This window comes from Balaenoptera acutorostrata, chromosome 6 (assembly GCF_949987535.1).
Source record: "Balaenoptera acutorostrata chromosome 6, mBalAcu1.1, whole genome shotgun sequence".
Lineage (NCBI taxonomy): Eukaryota > Metazoa > Chordata > Mammalia > Artiodactyla > Balaenopteridae > Balaenoptera > Balaenoptera acutorostrata.
Genome location: NC_080069.1, coordinates 115,652,270 through 115,671,132, shown reverse-complemented (window position 1 = coordinate 115,671,132; position 18,863 = coordinate 115,652,270). Strand labels below are relative to the sequence as shown.

Genomic DNA, 18,863 nt, shown 5'->3' with positions numbered 1-18,863 from the left:
ATAGTTCATAATACTGATATTTCATGATTGGCATAGAGACACTTTTTTAAAAAGTGAGCTTTTGCAGTATATATCACAAGCCACAAAGCATTGATGTTCTTTGGCCTAGTAATCTACTCCTTAGAATATGTGTACAAACATTTATATAAGAGAATGTTTCTGAGAATATAATTCACAATAGTGAAATATTAGAAACAACATCCATTTAATAATAGGGGAATAGGTTGATAGTACCTCTATATGCTATAATATAATGCAAGTGTTTAAAAATCATGTGTTAAAAGAATATTAATCATTCACTCCATCAATATGTGTAAGTAACTACTACATGTCAGCCCTATGTTAGGTGCTGGGGATATTTTAGAGGAGAAAGAGGGCTCCTGAAGAATGGCCTGGGAAGTAGAAGAGGTATAGCCAGTTTACCTGGGATACGAGAGAAGTGCTAGGTGTGGTGGGTCCATTTTGAGAGACAGTCTGAGAACTTCTTTCAATGCAGTGAGCTAACACCACACCCCTGCTATGTTCTGTGCCCTTGGAGAATATAAAATGGGTGAGGTACAGTTTTTCCCTTTACAGTTACATGGGAGGGTGGGGAAGGAGGTTGTAATGGTAGGTAGAGAAAAAATGAAGCCATAAGGCTATGCAAGTCAGATTGCTAGGGGGCAGAGAAGAGGAAATTAATTTCGACTTCCACCTTCTAGGAAAAGGAGACATTTGAATTGAAGGACATAAGAGGTACACTTCTTGATTAGCGGCTATGTGTCAGGCATTTTATATACATTTTATTTGCTTTTCTAAGTAAGGGAATGGAGGTTCTGAGAAGTACAGTTACCTGCCCAACGTCTCAGGTCTAGCAGCTAAGGAAGTGGCAGAGTCTGGATTCAAACCTGGATCTGGCTGACCCCAAATCTATGCTCTGAACCTCTCTTCAATATACTTTATTAATGATACATTGGGACCAGATTGCAAAGGGTATTAACTGCCATGCTAAAGAGCTGGAATGCTAACACTGGGGAGAGCCATCGTGTATTTCTGAGTGATAGGCATGTTCAGTGATTAGAGAAAAATCGCTTTGATAGCAGTAAAGAAATAAAGATTTGGAGAGAGGAGAGATTTTAGAGACAGGGAGATAGTTGGGGGACTGCTGCAGTAGTCTTGCTGTGAGATGATGAAGCTTGAACTAGGGCAGTGTCATTGAGGAGGAATATTTGAGAGATATTTCAGAGACATTTGAAAGATGAGACAGAAAAAGGAGTTAAGGTTCTTAGCTTGAGTGACAGAGTAGGTGGTGAAAGCCTTAACTGAGATCAAATATAGAATGAGAGACAAAGCTGAAGGAGGAAACAGGTCTTGGACATGTTGAGTTTGAAATTTTGGCTGCATTTGCTAGGCCATCAAGTCATGGACAGGCCATGTGGTATGAACTCTGGAGTCTAGTTGGTCTTTATCAGTTGCAGTTGTGTTGAGGAATAGTTTTGCTTCAGGAATACTTTTCTTTTTGTTCTAAAACCTGAATTAGGGCCATTTCCTGATTTAGGGGCTGCTCTGGAGAGCGTTGTTCAACTCCAAATTAGCTCAATATGGGTTTATTACTTTTCATTTTTCTTTGGTAAAAATTACTTAACTTGCCATTGAAAGGTGTCTGAGTTAGATTTTCAACTTATTTTTTCCAACAGCCTGTCACAGCAACTGGCACATAATGTGTCCTTAGTAAATTCTGCTGGATGCCTTAACATAGGCTACATTTTCAAAGTTGATCCTCTCTTTCTCTTACCTAAAACTCTTAAGCTCTGTGTAGTAGTTCTTTTTATCTCCTTTTTTGTTATTTAATTATAATATTTACTATTTTGTTTCTAATTATAAAAGTAATAACATGCTTAGTATAGAAAGTACAGAAAAATATAAAGCAGAAAATTAAACGCTCATAATCCTTTGTCTCAGGGAGAACTCATATTCACTTTTTTGTATATTGGTATAGAAGGTGTTTAAATACAGTAAGTGTCTTTTCCTTGGGGTAGTGGTTCTGTTGGATGGAAGGGTACGTTTTTTATTTTTTATTTTTTTATCTAGGAGGCCTTTTCCAACCCCCTTTAGTCTGGGTTGTTTCTGAGCTCTCGTAATAGCCTGTACTTTCCCTCTTAAAGCTTTGATCACAATGTACAGTATAGACCTTCAACAGACCATGAATTTGATGAAGGTCTGCATTTTGTCTTACTTAACTTTGTCTTCAGAGCCCAATATGGTGTTTCGGTGCGTGTTTGTTGAATGCATGAGTGATTGGGAAAGATGGAGCTAAACCAGTTTTCCCTGTCTCTGTGGTGACCCTTTCCTTGTGCTCTAATTATGCCTCCATTTCCCCAATTCTGTGGAACACATAAATTGCCATGCAGTGAAATCGTATATGATCTTTGTTTATTGCTAGTTGCTTTTTTTTTTAATTATTTATTTTTATTTATTTATTTATTTATGGCTGTGCTGGGTCTTCGTTTCTGTGCGAGGGCTTTCTCTAGTTGCGGCAAGTGGGGGCCACTCTTCAATTGCGGTGCGCGGGCCTCTCACTATCACCGCCTCTCTTGTTGCGGAGCACAGGCTCCAGACACGCAGGCTCAGTAATTGCGGCTCACGGGCCTAGTTGCTCTGCGGCATGTGGGATCTTCCCAGACCAGGGCTCGAACCTGTGTCCCCTGCATTGGCAGGCAGATTCTCAACCACTGCGCCACCAGGGAAGCCCTAGTTGCTTTTTAATAGTTAGATGTTACTCTTTGGATTATTGCTTGCCTTGATGTGTGATGAATACTTTTAATCCTTTGGTCACTTTTTTTTTTAATAAGTTAATTACTTTCTATTATATTGATGGATTGTTTTATGTTTTAGATGATTCTCTCTAAATATTGCAACACAGGGACTATTAGATAGAGCTAACTGCCACCACCTTGAGTTTTTTCAGAAGAGGCTCCTTATTAAAAAATATATAATTTCAAGGTTTGTGCAAGGCACTTTTCCCCCATCATCAGTGCCTCAAGATGGAATTAGAAGATTAAAAAGATAAAGTGCTTCATTCATTTAATAAGTATCTGCCATATTTATTCTCATAGTTTTCCCCACACTTGCTATTTCACTATGAAATGAAGAGGGTAAAGGGGTGCGTAGGAGTACCGTATAACTATCTGCTTTCATTTCCTAAACAGTGGTGACTTCCCTGCAGTCAGCTGACAGTGGCAGTGATCTCCGGAGTCTCAGTCCTTACCGGTTCTCCTTGGGCAGCTCCGCAGGGTGCTCCTTGTGTAGGAGACTGCTTTAGGCAGTGCTGTGGGCATGTTAGTGAGAAGGAGGGGGAGATGATTTTCAAGCCTTGGAGAGTGGGAATTGATTATGTTTAGGAAACTTTAGTGAAAGAAGGTGTTGATATTTAAAGTAGAGGCCTTTGAGTCAGACAGACATGGCTTTGAGTCCCGGCTCTTCACGTTGGTTATGAGATCTTGAGCAGATGACTGTAGTCTTATAATCCTTAGTTTTATCATTTATATTATGAGGGTAATGATAGAACCCTACCTCTTATAGTGATTGTGAAAATTAAATGAGATAACTTAGGCAAACATTTAGCAGAGTTTATTTAGCTCTAAATAAATGCTAGCTTTTGTTATAATAATAGGTATTATTATTAGGGCTCCTATAGCATCCATCTTTGGCCTCATGTGACCTTGTAATAGACTTGAGTAATAGAAATGGGTCTGATTATAAAACTTAGGTCCTTTCTAGTGTACTGCGCTGCATTTCTAAAGCACTTTATAGTTTGCAAAGTACATTCACATTTGTCATTTCATTGAATCTTTGTATCTTTAGGTATTGTGATTCCTATAGCCCCTCAGCTCCAGTTCTTCAGAAGAAGGAGGAGGAATAAACAGAAATAAGAAGAGAGAGCAGTGACAGCAATTAGGGGTTCTGAAAATGAGGTTGAGAAGAGAGTGGTAAGAGGGCTATAAACCCACTCCAGAAAGATTGCCACTGTTTTAATTTTAACCTTTTGACTGCCTGACAGGATCAAAACACTTGCTGTTTAGAGACATCTTTGCTAGTCCTTGGAGTTATTACTTCCAAGCTGAAAAATATGCACGCGCGCGTGTGTGTGTGTGTGCGTGTGCGTGCACGCACGCATGTGTATGCGTGAGAGGGATAGGGAGAGAGCATTATGTAGGAGAATTACTTTTTTATTATTTGCTTTATAACATAGAAGACTCAGTAAAAAAAAACCAAAAAACCCAGTGGATCTAATATTAGATGCTGGGTTGTTTGAGAAGTGGAATCTCTCTAAAAATGTTTTTTAAACTGATTTTATGTATTTCCTTACCCTAGTTCTGATATTTTTTCCCACCTTAGATCGATAGAGTTCTGTATAGAGTGTTAACGAAGGAACCACTTGATTGCTCAAGTCCCTCCATCTCCATCTGCTATCAGGAAACAGACCCATAGAAAAGGGCAAGTGAGATGGATGGAAGAAACTAACATTTATTGAGTTCCTACCATGTGTCCCAGTAGGCATTTGACTCATTCATGCATTCATTCTGTAGTTCAACAGATTTTTTTTGGAGAGTCTTCTGTGCGCAAGGCACAGTGCTAGCCATTGTGTATAGAGCAGTAAACAAAGCAGATGTTATTATGGTTCCCCTAATGGAAGCTCAGAGGCTAGTGAGGGAGGTATACACTGAAGATGTACATAAATAAATATATAATATCAAATTGTTAAGTGCTATGAAGGAAATGAACAGGATATGTGTGAGAGGATAACTGTGGAAGGGTCTTCTTTCTATAGGATTATCAGTGGAGGTTTCTCTGAGGAGGGGTCATATGAGCTGGGCCTTGAATAACAATAATAATAATCCTCACAAGAGTCAGCCCTCTGATAGATAGCACGTCCTATTATTATCATTTTATGTATGAGGACATGGAAGAACAGAGAGTTAAGTAACCTGCCCGAGGCCACATAATAGAGGATGCAAAAATCATGAGAAAGAGCCTTCTAGATACACTTGCTGTGGCCTTAAAAGAGGAAGAAGCAGGCAAGGTACACACATTCAGGGCACTTCTAGAAAGCTGGTGTAGCTGAAGCACGGGGTTGGGGGGTGGGGGGAGAGTGGCAGTAGATGATGTTGGAGGGCTAGGCAGGGTTCAGATCACACAGTGCTTTGTTGCACACTGCATGGAATTTGGATTTTATTCAAAGTATCATAGGAGCCACTCACTGAAGGAATTTCAACAGGAGTGTAATGTGATCAAATTTGATGCTGCAGTTTGGTATCCACAGATTCAACAAACTGTGGATCCTGTAGTGCTGTAGCCCATATCAAGTGAAAAAAATTCACGTGTAAGTGGACCCTTGCAGTTCAAACCTGTGTTGTTCAAGGGTCCACAGTATTTTTCGTCTGTTGGCAATACACGAGGGAAGGACAGGAGCTGAAGGTCAAGAGGCGAGGTTCATGGGAAGTTTGAGGAGAGAAGGAAAAGTATGCATTAGTGGTCTCAGGCGGGGTTCAGGTTGGATCAGGAGATATAATAGGCTTGCTATACAGTGTTGAGTGTCTGTTTGAGGTTTATCATCATGAATTTAAAGTAAAATCAATCTGTACAGTTATATGATTTTTCTCCAGTGATGTTTAGGTGGGCAATGCAGAGGGTTGGGTTCATATAAGATTGGGGTTCTGTGAATTGTGTCCAGTGGAGGAAGAGAGTATTAAAACTATTTGCAAAGGAACAATTATAATGGCTCATGTAATCTGGAGGGTGGCATTGGGAAATAAGGGTGACTGATAGATAATTAAAAGGTGGTGGTTCAACAGATTATAGGTTGGAGAATTTGAGGGACTACTAGAACAGATGAAGTAGAGGTATATTGAAGTGTATTCAGGTTTTAACCCTGTGGTCTAGTGGTTAGGGTTTGGCGCTTTCACTGCCATGGCCCAGGTTCAATCCCTGGTCCGGGAACTGAGATCCCGAAAGCCTCATGGTGCGGCCAAAATTTAAAAATAAATAAACAAAAATAAAATTATAAAAAAAGTGTATTCAGTGAGTGGATGTTCTAACTTGAGATTTTGGAGTTAGTGCAGATCTCTGGTGTACCCACCACAATAAGTGATTTGAGGTGGTGGATGAAAAGGCACTGGGGATGATGTGGTCTAGGGATTGAGACACTTGCGTATTGGACAGATTGTTCTTTTAGATGAAATTGCCAAGAATGGTGACAGGAATTGGGGTGGGAAAGACTGTGAGCCAAGAGCTCAGGCCTTCAGTGAGGGAGGAGAATGACCAAAGAAAGGTTGGTGGGTAACAGAAAAGGAGAGGGAGAGGATGGTGTAGTTGGATGTCTTGGGTCTCAAAGGAACAGCGGTTTTTGTAAGAAAGGAGAATTAATAGTTTGGAAGTAGCAGGAACAAGAATACCTACTCCACCTCCTGGCCTTAAGGATTTGGGGGTTAAAAAGAACAAAGCAAAACAGTCTTCTGGACAGCAGAGGAAGTAGTATCCTCATGATCAGCAGGTTTCAATTAAGGCAAAAAGGTGGAGGGAATGTTTTTTAAAAAGAAGTAATGATGTATGGAAGTTTGCTGATTAGTGCAGGAGTTCCAGAGGGGAGTGGAGGGTTTGGGAGGGAGGAGAGAGAGGTGTGTGGGAGGGATTAGGGACATGTAGATCAGTGTGAGTATGGTGATTAGGGCAGTAATAAGACCAGAGACCCTTGAACTTCACTTCAGATGAGTGAAGTAACAGATGTACTGCATAATGGAATTAGCCCCCATCATCTCTGAGAAGGCAAGCCCCTGGTTCCAGTACTGCTAAATGCTTCCTTGGAGAATATGGCAGCTTATCCCAAGGTCTCAAGGAGTGATATGGCAGTTTTCAGGGAGGGCAGCTTATGCCAAGTTCTGATGATGACTTTTCCAAGGTCACACTGAATAAGTAACAAAGCAGATCTCCTGACACCAAACCTTAGGTCTGCCCACCGCTCTAATTTGTTTATTTTAGTTGTAGTGCTCATTTACCTTACTGCTGGCAGAGCTGGATCCATTAGAACATTAGAAAATTAAAATTAAAGAAGAAGAAAAAAAAAAACCTTAAAACTAGACAATGTTTCCACTTTGGGACCACCCTAGGCTCATACGCTGGTATGTGCAACAAGGATGAGAACACAGGCCCTGGAGGGCAGTCGTTGTAGCTCAGTAGGGTCTGCATGACCGGAACTGTGTGCTTTACCCTCATGCATGTGCTCTGTCCACAGGGTCATGTAGGCACAACAGCAACCAAGAAGATCGATGTCTACCTCCCCCTGCACTCAAGCCAGGACAGACTGCTGCCAATGACTGTGGTGACAATGGCCAGCGCCAGGGTACAGGATCTGATCGGGCTCATCTGTTGGCAGTACACAAGTGAAGGACGGGAGCCGAAGCTCAAGTAATCCTCCCTCTTTTTGGCTGCTCTAGTTTCTGGCTGTCTCCTGGCCACCCATGCTGCATTCTGGGCCCGGTCAGTCTTTCTGGGCTTTGGCCTGGGAGCCAGACGTCCACACTGATCCAGGTCAGGTTGCTCACCAGATCTTGGGCCTGTGTAACTCAGGCTTATCTCAGAGAGTCTGCTTGCAAAACAGACTGATAAGTTTGTGAATCCAGACATGAGGAAATGCATTTTAGCAGGATCCAAACCCTTTTATGATGCTTGCTGATAAAAGGAGCATGGGCGGTAGTGGAGGGAACTAGTGTTTGTTGAGCACCAATCATGAGTTGGGCATGGTGCTGGGCACTTCATACCTGGTTTCTCATTTAATTCTCCCACTTCTTGTGAGGTGAGCATCATGATCCTCATTTTGCAGAGGAGGAAGCTCAGGATCAGAGAGTTATTTGCTGAAGTTTACACCAGTGGGAGATGACAGAGTCAGAATTTGATTTCCAGTCTGTTTGATGCCAAGATTTTTACTTTATTTCCTTTTGGTCTGAATTACAGTTTTCTTTGTTATCAGTCAGTGACCAATTTTTCTCTCAATTACTAGACTCTATTCCTCATTAAACTATTATATTAAAAACATAGTGCTTGAAAGTAGAGTCTCTATATCTGTACATCATAACTTGAACTTTAAAGTAGTTTGCTGCATTAGTTCTCCCATACTTAATTTCTTATCTGACAGGCATCCTCTCCTAGTTTTATGTGCCCTTCCCAGCAGTAGCGTTTGGGATACAGCTAAATGTAGTGGATGCCTTCATTTTGGAAATGGATTCTCATGGAGACTTTCTCTTCTCACATTTTGAGTTAGAATGGTCCAGTCTGTCACGTGTGTTGTGTGTGTGTGTATGTGTGTGTGTATGTGTGTGTGTGTGTGTGTGTGTGTGTGTGTTCCTTTAGGAACATTAAATTTGCACTTAAAATTATTCTTTCAAGTTCTTTTTTTTTTTTTTTTAAAGATTGATTGATTGATTGATTGATTGATTGCTATGTTGGGTTTTCGTTTCTGTGCGAGGGCTTTCTCCAGTTGCGGCAAGCGGGGGCCACCCCTCACCGCGGTGCGCGGGCCTCTCACTATCGCGGCCTCTCTCGTTGCGGAGCACAGGCTCCAGACACGCAGGCTCAGCAGTTGTGGCTCACGGGCCCAGTTGCTCCGTGACATGTGGGATCTTCCCAGACCAGGGCTTGAACCCGTGTCCCCTGCATTAGCAGACAGACTCTCAACCACTGCACCACCAGGGAAGCCCTTTCAAGTTCTCAATGACATTGCCCTCCACTTTGCCTGAAAAAATTGTGGATATGAAGATAATCCTTATTGCTCCTATGGCAATAGAAAGCCTTTTCAACCAAGATACCACGTAGGCTCAGAAAAGGGTTGAGTCTGCAGCTGTGCTCAAGGCTGAGCTATGGTGTTGTCCCTTTTCAGCGTGAAGTGGAAGCAAGCAAGTGCTAGTTACTTGATATATGTTGTCTGAGTTAATCCTTAGAACACTGCTTGATGCAGAAACCGAAACCAAGAGAGGCAAAGGAATTTGCCCAGGGTTACACAACGAGTAATAGGAGTTGAACTGTGACATACATCTTACAGATGAGGAAACTAAAGTGTAGAGAGGCCAAGTAACTTTTCTAAATTACACAGTAAGTGGTAGAACTGGTATTTAAACCCAGGAATTTTTTTTTAATTGAATGAACAATTATTTAAATTCTGTAGTGCTTTACAATTTCCGAAAGTTTCACACACGTGATTTCATATAATTCCATAATAACCCTTTTTTCTCCCTTCCCCTATATTGCCCCTCCTTCCCTCTTCCCGCTGATAACGTTTGTTCTCTATATCTGTAAGTTTGCCTCTTTTTTGTTTTATTCACTAGTTTGATGTATTTTTTAGATTCCACATATAAGTGATAGCATATAGTATTTGTCTTTCTCTGACTTATTTCACTTAGCATAATGCCCTCCAAGTCCATCCATGTTGCTGCCAATGGCAAAATTTTACTCTTTTTTACGGCTGAGTAGTATTCCATTGTGTATATATATACCACATCTTTATTCATTCATCTGTTGATGGACACTTAAGTTGTTTCCATGTCTTGGCAGTTGTAAATTGTGCTGCTTTGAACATTGGAGCGCATGTATCTTTCCGAATTAGTATTTTGTTATTTTTCAGATATATACCCAGGAGTGGAATTGCTGGATCATATGGTAGTTCTGTTTTTAGGTTTTTGAGAAACCTCCATACTGTTTTCCACAGTGGCTGCACCAATTTACATTCCCACCAATAGTGTACAAGGGTTCCCTTTTCTCCACATCCTCGTCAACATTTGTTATTTGTTAAACCCAGGAATTTCTGACTTGAGAGCCCCACTCTTCACTATTACATTATAGTCCTTACCATGGAACTCTGTTATAGGTGATATTAAAATATTTATTGAGTTCATGCTTAGTACAGGCACTGTGCTAGATCTGGAAATACAGAAGTGAAAAAGGCAGTTTATGCCATCAAGGAGGTTATTGTCAAAGGTAATAATAATAGGCAATAATAACACAATACACTAAGCAATGATAATACAATACTATAATAATACAATACAGTAGCATGCAAAATCCTGAGAAGATCTGACCCCGTACTTGGTGGTGAGACTGGAGTCATGAAAAGCAACCTTGCTTAAGTGACATCTAAACGGAAACCTGAAGGAGTAGGAAAAGGTGATGCAGAGAAGTTGAGAGGAGGGTGCTCTAAACAGAGGGAAAAGCACAGACTTCTGGTTATTGATGACCCTTTAAGTTCATGCTTTAAAGTCTGTATTCTGCTTCAAATACATAGTAATGATAAATGGAGTATGTTGTTGACATACTTGTATTTTAATAACCAGTTAACCATCCTGTGGACTAGGAACAGAACCAAGTTCAGAAATAGGCAGAGTGTGCTGGGAGTTGATTCTTTTAGAGCATTACTTCTAAAGGAACATGCTGTGAATGAGTTTACCAGTATGTGAAATACTGATTTTTCTCAGGCTTCAGGGCAACTAGGTGGTCTGAGGGTAGTCAGAGCCTCCAGCCATCATTCCTGGGTAGGGAACAGAGTCATCCATCTATCTGTGTGCCGTACACATGCTGTTATTTTCTAAGTATCCCAAGATGTCAAAAAAAGTGGGAAACACTGCTTGAGGATATAGGAACCAAAGGAACTTCATGCCTGGATGGGGACTAGAGGAAGTCTCACTGCTGGAAACTAGGAGCTGGGGTGGGATTGTCCTGCCTATGAAAAGAAACTGAACAAAGCTGCCTGGGTCTGTGGCTCGTTTCAAGTTGTGTTTCTGGGGTGGCAGAGGAATAAGATAGCACTGTGACCAGGACCTGGCCACGATGTGACTGGGTTTATGATATCCCTAGTGTCCCTAGTATCACCAAAGGATAGGAACCCTGAGCTGCCAGTGTAAGACCTGGCTCTAGACTGGAGGCCTCTGCTTTGATGAAGATGGAAGACAGTGGCATTAGACAGGGAGGCGTGAGAGAGGAAGAAAGGGAGAGAGAAAAAGAGAGGAAGCATTCCTATTCAAGAAGAGCTAGCAAATTAAAATTCCAAAGCAAACCAGTATAACTAGTACTAAGAAAGAAAGACAGTAATCCGGAGAAAAATTCACACCCAACAAAATTATAATAAAGCAATCTGAAAATAAATTTCAAATAAATATGTTTAAAATCATCAAAATGATGAAGGAGTAACACCCATGGGTAAACTTCTAGGAAATTGTGAAACAAAACTGAGCAGATGAGAATCAAGAGGTGGATTTAGTAAAGAACCAATTAAAAGTTCTGGAAATATAAAATGCAGTTATGAAAGTTAAAAAAAAAAAAGTATGTTGGATAAGCTTTAGACTGGGCCCAGTTAAAGAGGAAATGAATTGAAAGATAGTACTAATGAATTCAACTCAGGATGCAACACAAAGATACAAAGAGATACAAAGAAGGAAAGGTAAGTTAAGAGACATGGGGGAAAGATCGAAAGCCTCCCATATGTGAAGCAAAGAACAGAGGGAACAGCAGAGAAACAATATTTGAAGAGATAATGCCAGAGAATTTCCCGGAATTGAAGGCAGATAAGAATGAGTCTTCATATTAAAAGCACATACAAATTAAGTGGTGCAAGGATAGCCTTTTCAACAAATGATGCTGGGCAGTTGGACATCCATAAGCCAAAAAAATAAACTGCAACCTAAACCACATGCCTTGTATAAAATTAACTCAAAATGAATTGCAACTTAAATGTAAAATGTAAAACCATAGAACTTTTAGAAGAAAATAAAGGAAAACATCTTTGGGACTGAGGGCTAGATGAAGAGTTCTGATACATGACACTAAAAGCATGATCCACAGTAGGAAAAAAAAAGATAAATTGGACTTCAACAAAATTAAAAACCTTTGTTTTACAAAAGATCCTTGGGGCTTCCCTGGTGGCGCAGTGGTTAAGAATCCACCTGCCAATGCAGGGGACACAGGTTCGAGCCCTGGTCTGGGAAGATCCCACATGCTGCAGAACAACTAAGCCAGTGCGCCACAACTACTGAGCCTGCGCTCTAGAGCCCGCGAGCCACAACTAGTGAGCCCATGTGACACAACTACTGAAGCCCGCGTGCGCCTGGAGCCCGTGCTCTGCAACAAGAGAAGCTACTGCAATGAGAAAATGAGGTGCTACTGCGCACCTCAATGAAGAGTAGCCCCCGTGCAGCAACGAAGACCCAACACAGCCAAAAATAAATACATAAATAAAATAAATTCTTAATAAAATCTTTTTTTAATTAGAAAAAAGAAAAACAGAACCTTATTTCCTTCTCAGTCCAAAAGCTGTCAGGCAGACATTCTGCCATCTCCTTTCCCATGGGTCAGAGTCTTCAGCTCCACCTGGCAAAAGGGGGTTGGGGAGGAGGGTGGCAGTGAGTCAAACAGTAGAATTTAAGGCAAAAACAACATCAATAGGGATATTTTGGTAAACTACATAATGAAAAAAGGAATAGCCCACCAAGATAATATAATAATTCTGACTGTGTATGCCTCTAGCAACATAGTCTCAGAATATTTTAAGGGAATTTTAAGGAGCATCCTTGACTGATCCACAGTCAGAACAGGAAATTTCAATACCTGCTATCAGAAACTGATAAACAAAGCAGACCAAAAATTAGTAAGGCTAAGGAAGATTCAAACAATTTAATTACCAATTCTGAACCCCCCAAATAGAGATTATTTCTTGTACTAGTTTGTAAACCTATGAAGTTGAGTATATCTTATTAAGATTTATATTCCTGAGTGTACCTAGCATGCTGACATTTTAAAACAGTTGCTCTGTAAGTATATGTTGAATTACAAAATTACGTTGACTCCAAAGAAGCCGTGGTCTTTTGAAATTTTTTTGCACCTCTTATGTGACAGAGGATTTCTCAGTTCTGTTTGATATAAGGCAGTCTATAAAGTAAATACCTGGGATCTCTTCCTGTCAGGAAGTGAAGTACAGGGTTATTTTCTTTCTAGCTTGTTTGTACTTAAGTGTTGGAATAGATCCTTACTTGATCTTTTCCAGTAGGTTGACCCTGTGAAAGAGCTCTTCATTCACAGCGGGGCAAATTGCTAGATGAATGGGAGAGCTTTCCTTTACTTTCAAGAAAATTATTTATTTGAGAAGGTTGTTCTCCTGTCTCTGTGCCTTGAAAAATGTCTATGGAAGTAGGCTGTGGCCCCTGGGAAGGAATGGAGAATTGGCTGGAATTCTTGGCTTCCTTGACTCTTAACACTTGTTAATTCTTGAGCAAGATTGGAGTGTGGTATTTAAGATAATTTCCTGCTTATTTTGGTGCACTGATTTTGGAGGAAACTAAAATCTATTTGGAAGAAGCTAAATGAAATCATTTCAGTCTCTAGGTAGTTGAATATTTAAATTTTGACTTTGTTATGTAGATTAATGTTTATTGAATGTTGACCAGAAAATGTGCCCTATAAAATTTCTGCTTAGAGATTTATCTATATTTGGGAGGCCTACTATATAATAATGTTTTATAAATATTCTACAGATTCTGGAAAAATTATTCTCTATAGGTTACAGAATTCAATATATACTTATTAAATCAGCATTTTTAATTACTATTATGTTTTTAACAGTTTTTGACTATTTTTGGTCCATGAATGATTAAGAGAAATGAATTAAGTTTCCTGCGTGTGTGTGTGTGTGTGTGTGTGTGTGTGTGTGTGTGTGATTTTTCTCCTGAGATTTCAGCGGTTTCCACTTTATACATATATATATATATCAGTGCACAAAAAGATTCACGCATTTCATATCTTTATTGTGAGTTGTACCTTTTTCAGTGTAAAGCAGTCCGATTTGTTTTATTTATGTATTGTGTCCTGCCTTTTTCTTTATTTCAGTAACAATGAGCTATTTTTTCCACTGCTCTTCTTTGTACTTGTCCAGTGTATCTTTGTTCAGCCTTTTACCTTTGCCTTTTTGTTTTAGCTATGTTGAATACCTTTGTGAGGTTTTTCCTTTTTGGCCCAGTCTAAGTCACTGTCTTTTCATAGGGAAGTTTATCTTAGTAACATTTATCATAACCACTGACATGTTGGTTTCATGTCAGTCTACTTGTTTAAGCTTTGTTTTTTATGCTTTCTTTCTTTTCTTTATTTTCTATTTCGAATTTTTTTTACAGTTCTAAAGCCGGTTACCTTTAAATCTCTTTAATAGGCTTTATTTTTTAGGGCAGTTTTAGATTTACAGAAAAATTGCCCAGAAAGTATAAAGTTCCCACATTATCTCCTTCCTGCCTCTCATTTTTCCCTATTAGTGGCATCTTGCACTAGTGTGGTACATTTGTTACAATTGTTGAACATATACTGATACATTATGATTAACTAAAGTCAGCAGTTTACATTAGGTACACTTTGTATATTGTAAAATTCTAATTATTGTATCATACAGAATGGTTTCACCAGCCTAAAAATGCCCTGTGTTCTATTTATTCATCCCACTCCTCTCACCTCTGGCAACCACTCATCTTTTTACTGTCTTTGTAGTTTTGCATTTTCCATAATGTAGGCTACTTGGAATCATTCCATATGTAGCCTTTTCAGACTGGCTTCTTTCACTTAGCAGTATATGTTTAAGGTTCCTTCATGTCTTTTTCTGGCTTGATAGCTCATATTTCATATGATGACTAATACTCCATTCTATGGATATACCACAGTTTTTCCATTCACCTACTGAACGATAGCTTGGTTGCTTCTTTTTTTTTTTTTTTAACATCTTTATTGGAGTATAATTGCTTTACAATGGTGTGTTAGTTTCTGCTTTATAACAAAGTGAATCAGCTATACATATACAAATATCCCCATATCTCCTCCCTCTTGCATCTCCCTCCCACCCTCCCTATCCCACCCCTCTAGATGGTCACAAAGCACGGAGCTGATCTCCCTGTGCTATGTGGCTGCTTCCCACTAGCTATCTATTTTATATTTGATAGTGTATATATGTCCATGCCAGTCTCTAACTTCATCCCAGCTTACCCTTCCCCCTCCGTGTCCTCAAGTCCATTTTCTACATCTGCATCTTTATTCCTGTCCTGCCCCTAGATTCTTTTTTTTTTTTTTTTTTAATTTATTTTTATTTTTATTTTAGTTTTGGCTGTGTTGGGTCTTCGTTTCTGTACGAGGGCTTTCTCTAGTTGCGGCAAGCGGGGGCCACTCTTCTTCGCGGTGCGTGGGCCTCTCACTTCCGCGGCCTCTCCTGTTGCGGAGCACAGGCTCCAGATGCGCAGGCTCAGTAGCTGTGGCTCACGGGCCCAGTTGCTCCTTGGCATGTGGGATCTTCCCAGACCAGGGCTCGAACCAGTGTTCCCTGCATTGGCAGGCAGACTCTCAACCACTGCGCCACCAGGGAAGCCCCCCTAGATTCTTTAGAACCATTTTTTTTCTTTTTTTTTTTTAGATTCTATATATATGTGTTAGCACACGGTATTTGTTTTTCTCTTTCTGACTTACTTCACTCTGTATGACAGACTCTAGGTCCATCCACCTCACTATAAATAACTCAATTTCATTTCTTTTTATGGCTGAGTCATATTCCATTGTATATATGTGCCACATCTTCTTTATCCATTCATCTGTTAATGGACACTTAGGTTGCTTCCATGTCCTGGCTGTTGTAAATAGTGCTGCAAAGAACATTGTGGTACATGACTCTTTTTGAATTATGGTTTTCTCAGGGTATATGCCCAGTAGTGGGATTGCTGGGTCGTATGGTAGTTCTATTTTTAGTTTTTTAAGGAGCCTCCTCCATACTGTTCTCCATAGTGGCTGTATCAATTTACATTCCCACCAACAGTTCAAGAGGGTTCCCTTTTCTCCACACCCTCTCCAGCATTTACTGTTTGTAGATTTTTTGATGATGGCCATTCTGGCCATTCTGACTGGTGTGAGGTGATACCTCATTGTAGTTTTGATTTGCATTTCTCTAATGATTAGTGATGTTGAGCATTTTTTCATGTGTTTGTTGGCAATCTGTATATCTTCTTTGGAGAAATGTCTGTTTAGGTCTTCTGCCCATTTTTGGATTGGGTTTGTTTTTTTGATATTGAGCAGCATGAGCTGCTTGTATATTTTGGAGATTAATCCTTTCTCAGTTGCTTCATTTGCAAATATTTTCTCCCATTCTGAGGGTTGTCTTTTCTTCTCGTTTATGGTTTCCTTTGCTGTGCAAAAGCTTTGAAGTTTCATTAGGTCCCATTTGTTTATTTTTGTTTTTATTTCCATTTCTCTAGGAGGTGGGTCAAAAAGGATCTTGCTGTGATTTATGTCATGGAGTGTTCTGCCTATGTTTTCCTCTAAGAGTTTTATAGTGTCTGGCCTTACTTTTAGGTCTTTAATCCATTTTGAGTTTATTTTTGTGTGTTGTGTTAGGAGTGATCTAATTTCATTCTTTTACATGTAGCTGTCCAGTTTTCCCAGCACCACTTATTGAAGAGGCTGTCTTTTCTCCATTGTATAGTCTTGCCTCCTTTATCAAAGATAAGGTGACCATATGTGTGTGGGTTTATCTCTGGGCTTTCTATCCTGTTCCATTGGTCTATGTTTCTGTTTTTGTGCCAGTACCGTACTGTCTTGATTACTGTAGCGTTGTAGTATAGTCTGAAGTCAGGGAGCCTGATTCCTCCAGCTCTGTTTTTCTTTCTCAAGATTGCTTTGGCTATTCGGGGTCTTTTGTGTTTCCATACAAATTGTGAAATGTTTTCTTCTAGTTCTGTGAAAAATGCCATTGGTAGTTTGATAGGGATTGCATTGAACCTGTAGATTGCTTTGAGTAGTATAGTCATTTTCACAATGTTGATTCTTCCAATCCAAGAACATGGTATATCTCTCCATCTGTTTGTATCATCTTTAATTTCTTTCATCAGTGTTTTGTAGTTTTCTGCATACAGGTCTTTTGTCTCCTTAGGTAGGTTTATTCCTAGGTATTTTATTCTTTCTGTTGCATTGGTAAATGGGACCGTTCCTTAATTTCTCTTTCACATTTTTCATCCTTAATGTATAGGAATGCAAGAGATTTCTGTGCATTAATTTTGTATCCTGCTACTTTACCAAATTCATTGATTAGTTCTAGTAGTTTTCTGGTAGCATCTTTAGGATTCTCTATGTATAGTATCATGTCATCTGCAAACAGTGACAGCTTTACTTCTTCTTTTCTGATTTGGATTCCTTTTATTTCTTTTTCTTCTCTGATTGCTGTGGCTAAAACTTCCAAAACTATGTTGAATAATAGTGGTGACAGTGCGCAGCCTTGTCTTGTTCCTGATCTTAGTGGAAATGGTTTCAGTTTTCCACCATTGAGAACGATGTTGGCTGTGGGTTTGTCATATATGGCCTTTATTATGTTGAGGTAAGTTCCCTCTCTGCCTACTTTCTGGAGGGTTTTTATCATAAATGGGTGTTGAATTTTGTCGAAAGCTTTTTCTGCATCTATTGAGATGATCATATGGTTTTCCTCCTTCAGTTTGTTAATGTGGTGTATCACATTGATTGATTTGCATATATTGAAGAATCCTTGCATTCCTGGGATAAACCCCACTTGATCATGGTGTATGATCCTTTTAATGTGCTGTTGGATTCTGTTTGCTAGTATTTTGTTGAGGATTTTTGCATCTATGTTCGTCAGTGATATTGGCCTGTAGTTTTCTTTTTTTGGGACATCTTTGTCTGGTTTTGGTATCAGGGTGATGGTGGCCTCATAGAATGAGTTTGGGAGTGTTCCTCCCTCTGCTATATTTTGGAAGAGTTTGAGAAGGATAGGTGTTAGCTCTTCTCTAAATGTTTGATAGAATTCGCCTGTGAAGCCATCTGGTTCTGGGCTTTTGTTTGTTGGGAGATTTTTAATCACAGTCTCAATTTCAGTGCTTGTGATTGGTCTGTTTATATTTTCTATTTCTTCCTAGTTCAGTCTCGGAAGGTTGTGCTTTTCTAAGAATTTGTCCATTTTATTGGCATATAGTTGGTTGTGGTAATCTCTCATGATCCTTTGTATTTCTGCAGTGTCAGTTGTTACTTCTTTTTCATTTCTAATTCTATTGATTTGAGTGTTCTCCCTTTCTTTCTTGATGAGTCTGGCAAGCAGTTTATCAATTTTGTTTATCTTCTCAAAGAACCAGCTTTTAGTTTTATTGATCTTTGCTATTGTTTCCTTCATTTCTTTTTCATTTATTTCAGATATGATCTTTATGATTTCTTTCCTTCTGCTAACTTTGGGGGTTTTTTTTGTTCTCCTTTCTCTAATTGCTTTAGGTGTAAGGTTAGGTTGTTTATTTGAGATGTTTCTGTTTCTTGAGGTAGGATTGTATTGCTATAAACTTCCCTCTTAGAACTGCTTTTGCTACATCCCATAGGTTTTGGGTCATCGTGTTTTCATTGTCATTTGTTTCTAGGTATTTTTTGATTTCCTCTTTGATTTCTTCAGTGATCTCTTGGTTATTAAGTAGTGTATTGTTTAGCCTCCATGTGTTTGTATTTTTTACAGATTTTTTCCTGTAATTGATATCTAGTCTCACAGCGTTGTGGTCAGAAATGATACTTGATACGATTTCAGTTTTCTTACATTTACCAAGGCTTGGTTTGTGACCCAAGGTATGATCTATCTTGGAGAACCTTCCATGAGCACTTGAGAAGAAAGTGTATTCTGTTGTTTTTGGATGGAATGTCCTATAAATATCAATTAAGTCCATCTTGTTTAATGTGTCATTTAAAGCTTGTGTTTCCTTTTTTATTTTCATTTTGGATGATCTGTCCATTGGTGAAAGTGGGGTGTTAAAGTCCCCTTCTATGATTGTGTTACTGTCAATTTCCCTTTT

The 18,863-nt window shown here is 39.4% G+C and overlaps 1 protein-coding gene across 3 annotated transcripts in view; it reads left to right on the top strand.

Annotated features, from left to right (window-relative positions):
• The window catches only part of MAPKAP1 (MAPK associated protein 1), a 239,942-nt gene that overhangs the window by 100,894 nt on the left and 120,185 nt on the right, over nt 1–18,863 (top strand). For all 3 annotated transcript variants that reach the window (XM_057548443.1, XM_057548445.1, XM_057548444.1), the window contains exon 6: nt 7,271–7,443. In XM_057548443.1, the coding sequence (XP_057404426.1) occupies nt 7,271–7,443 (173 nt within the window). The remainder of the gene's footprint in view (nt 1–7,270; nt 7,444–18,863) is intronic.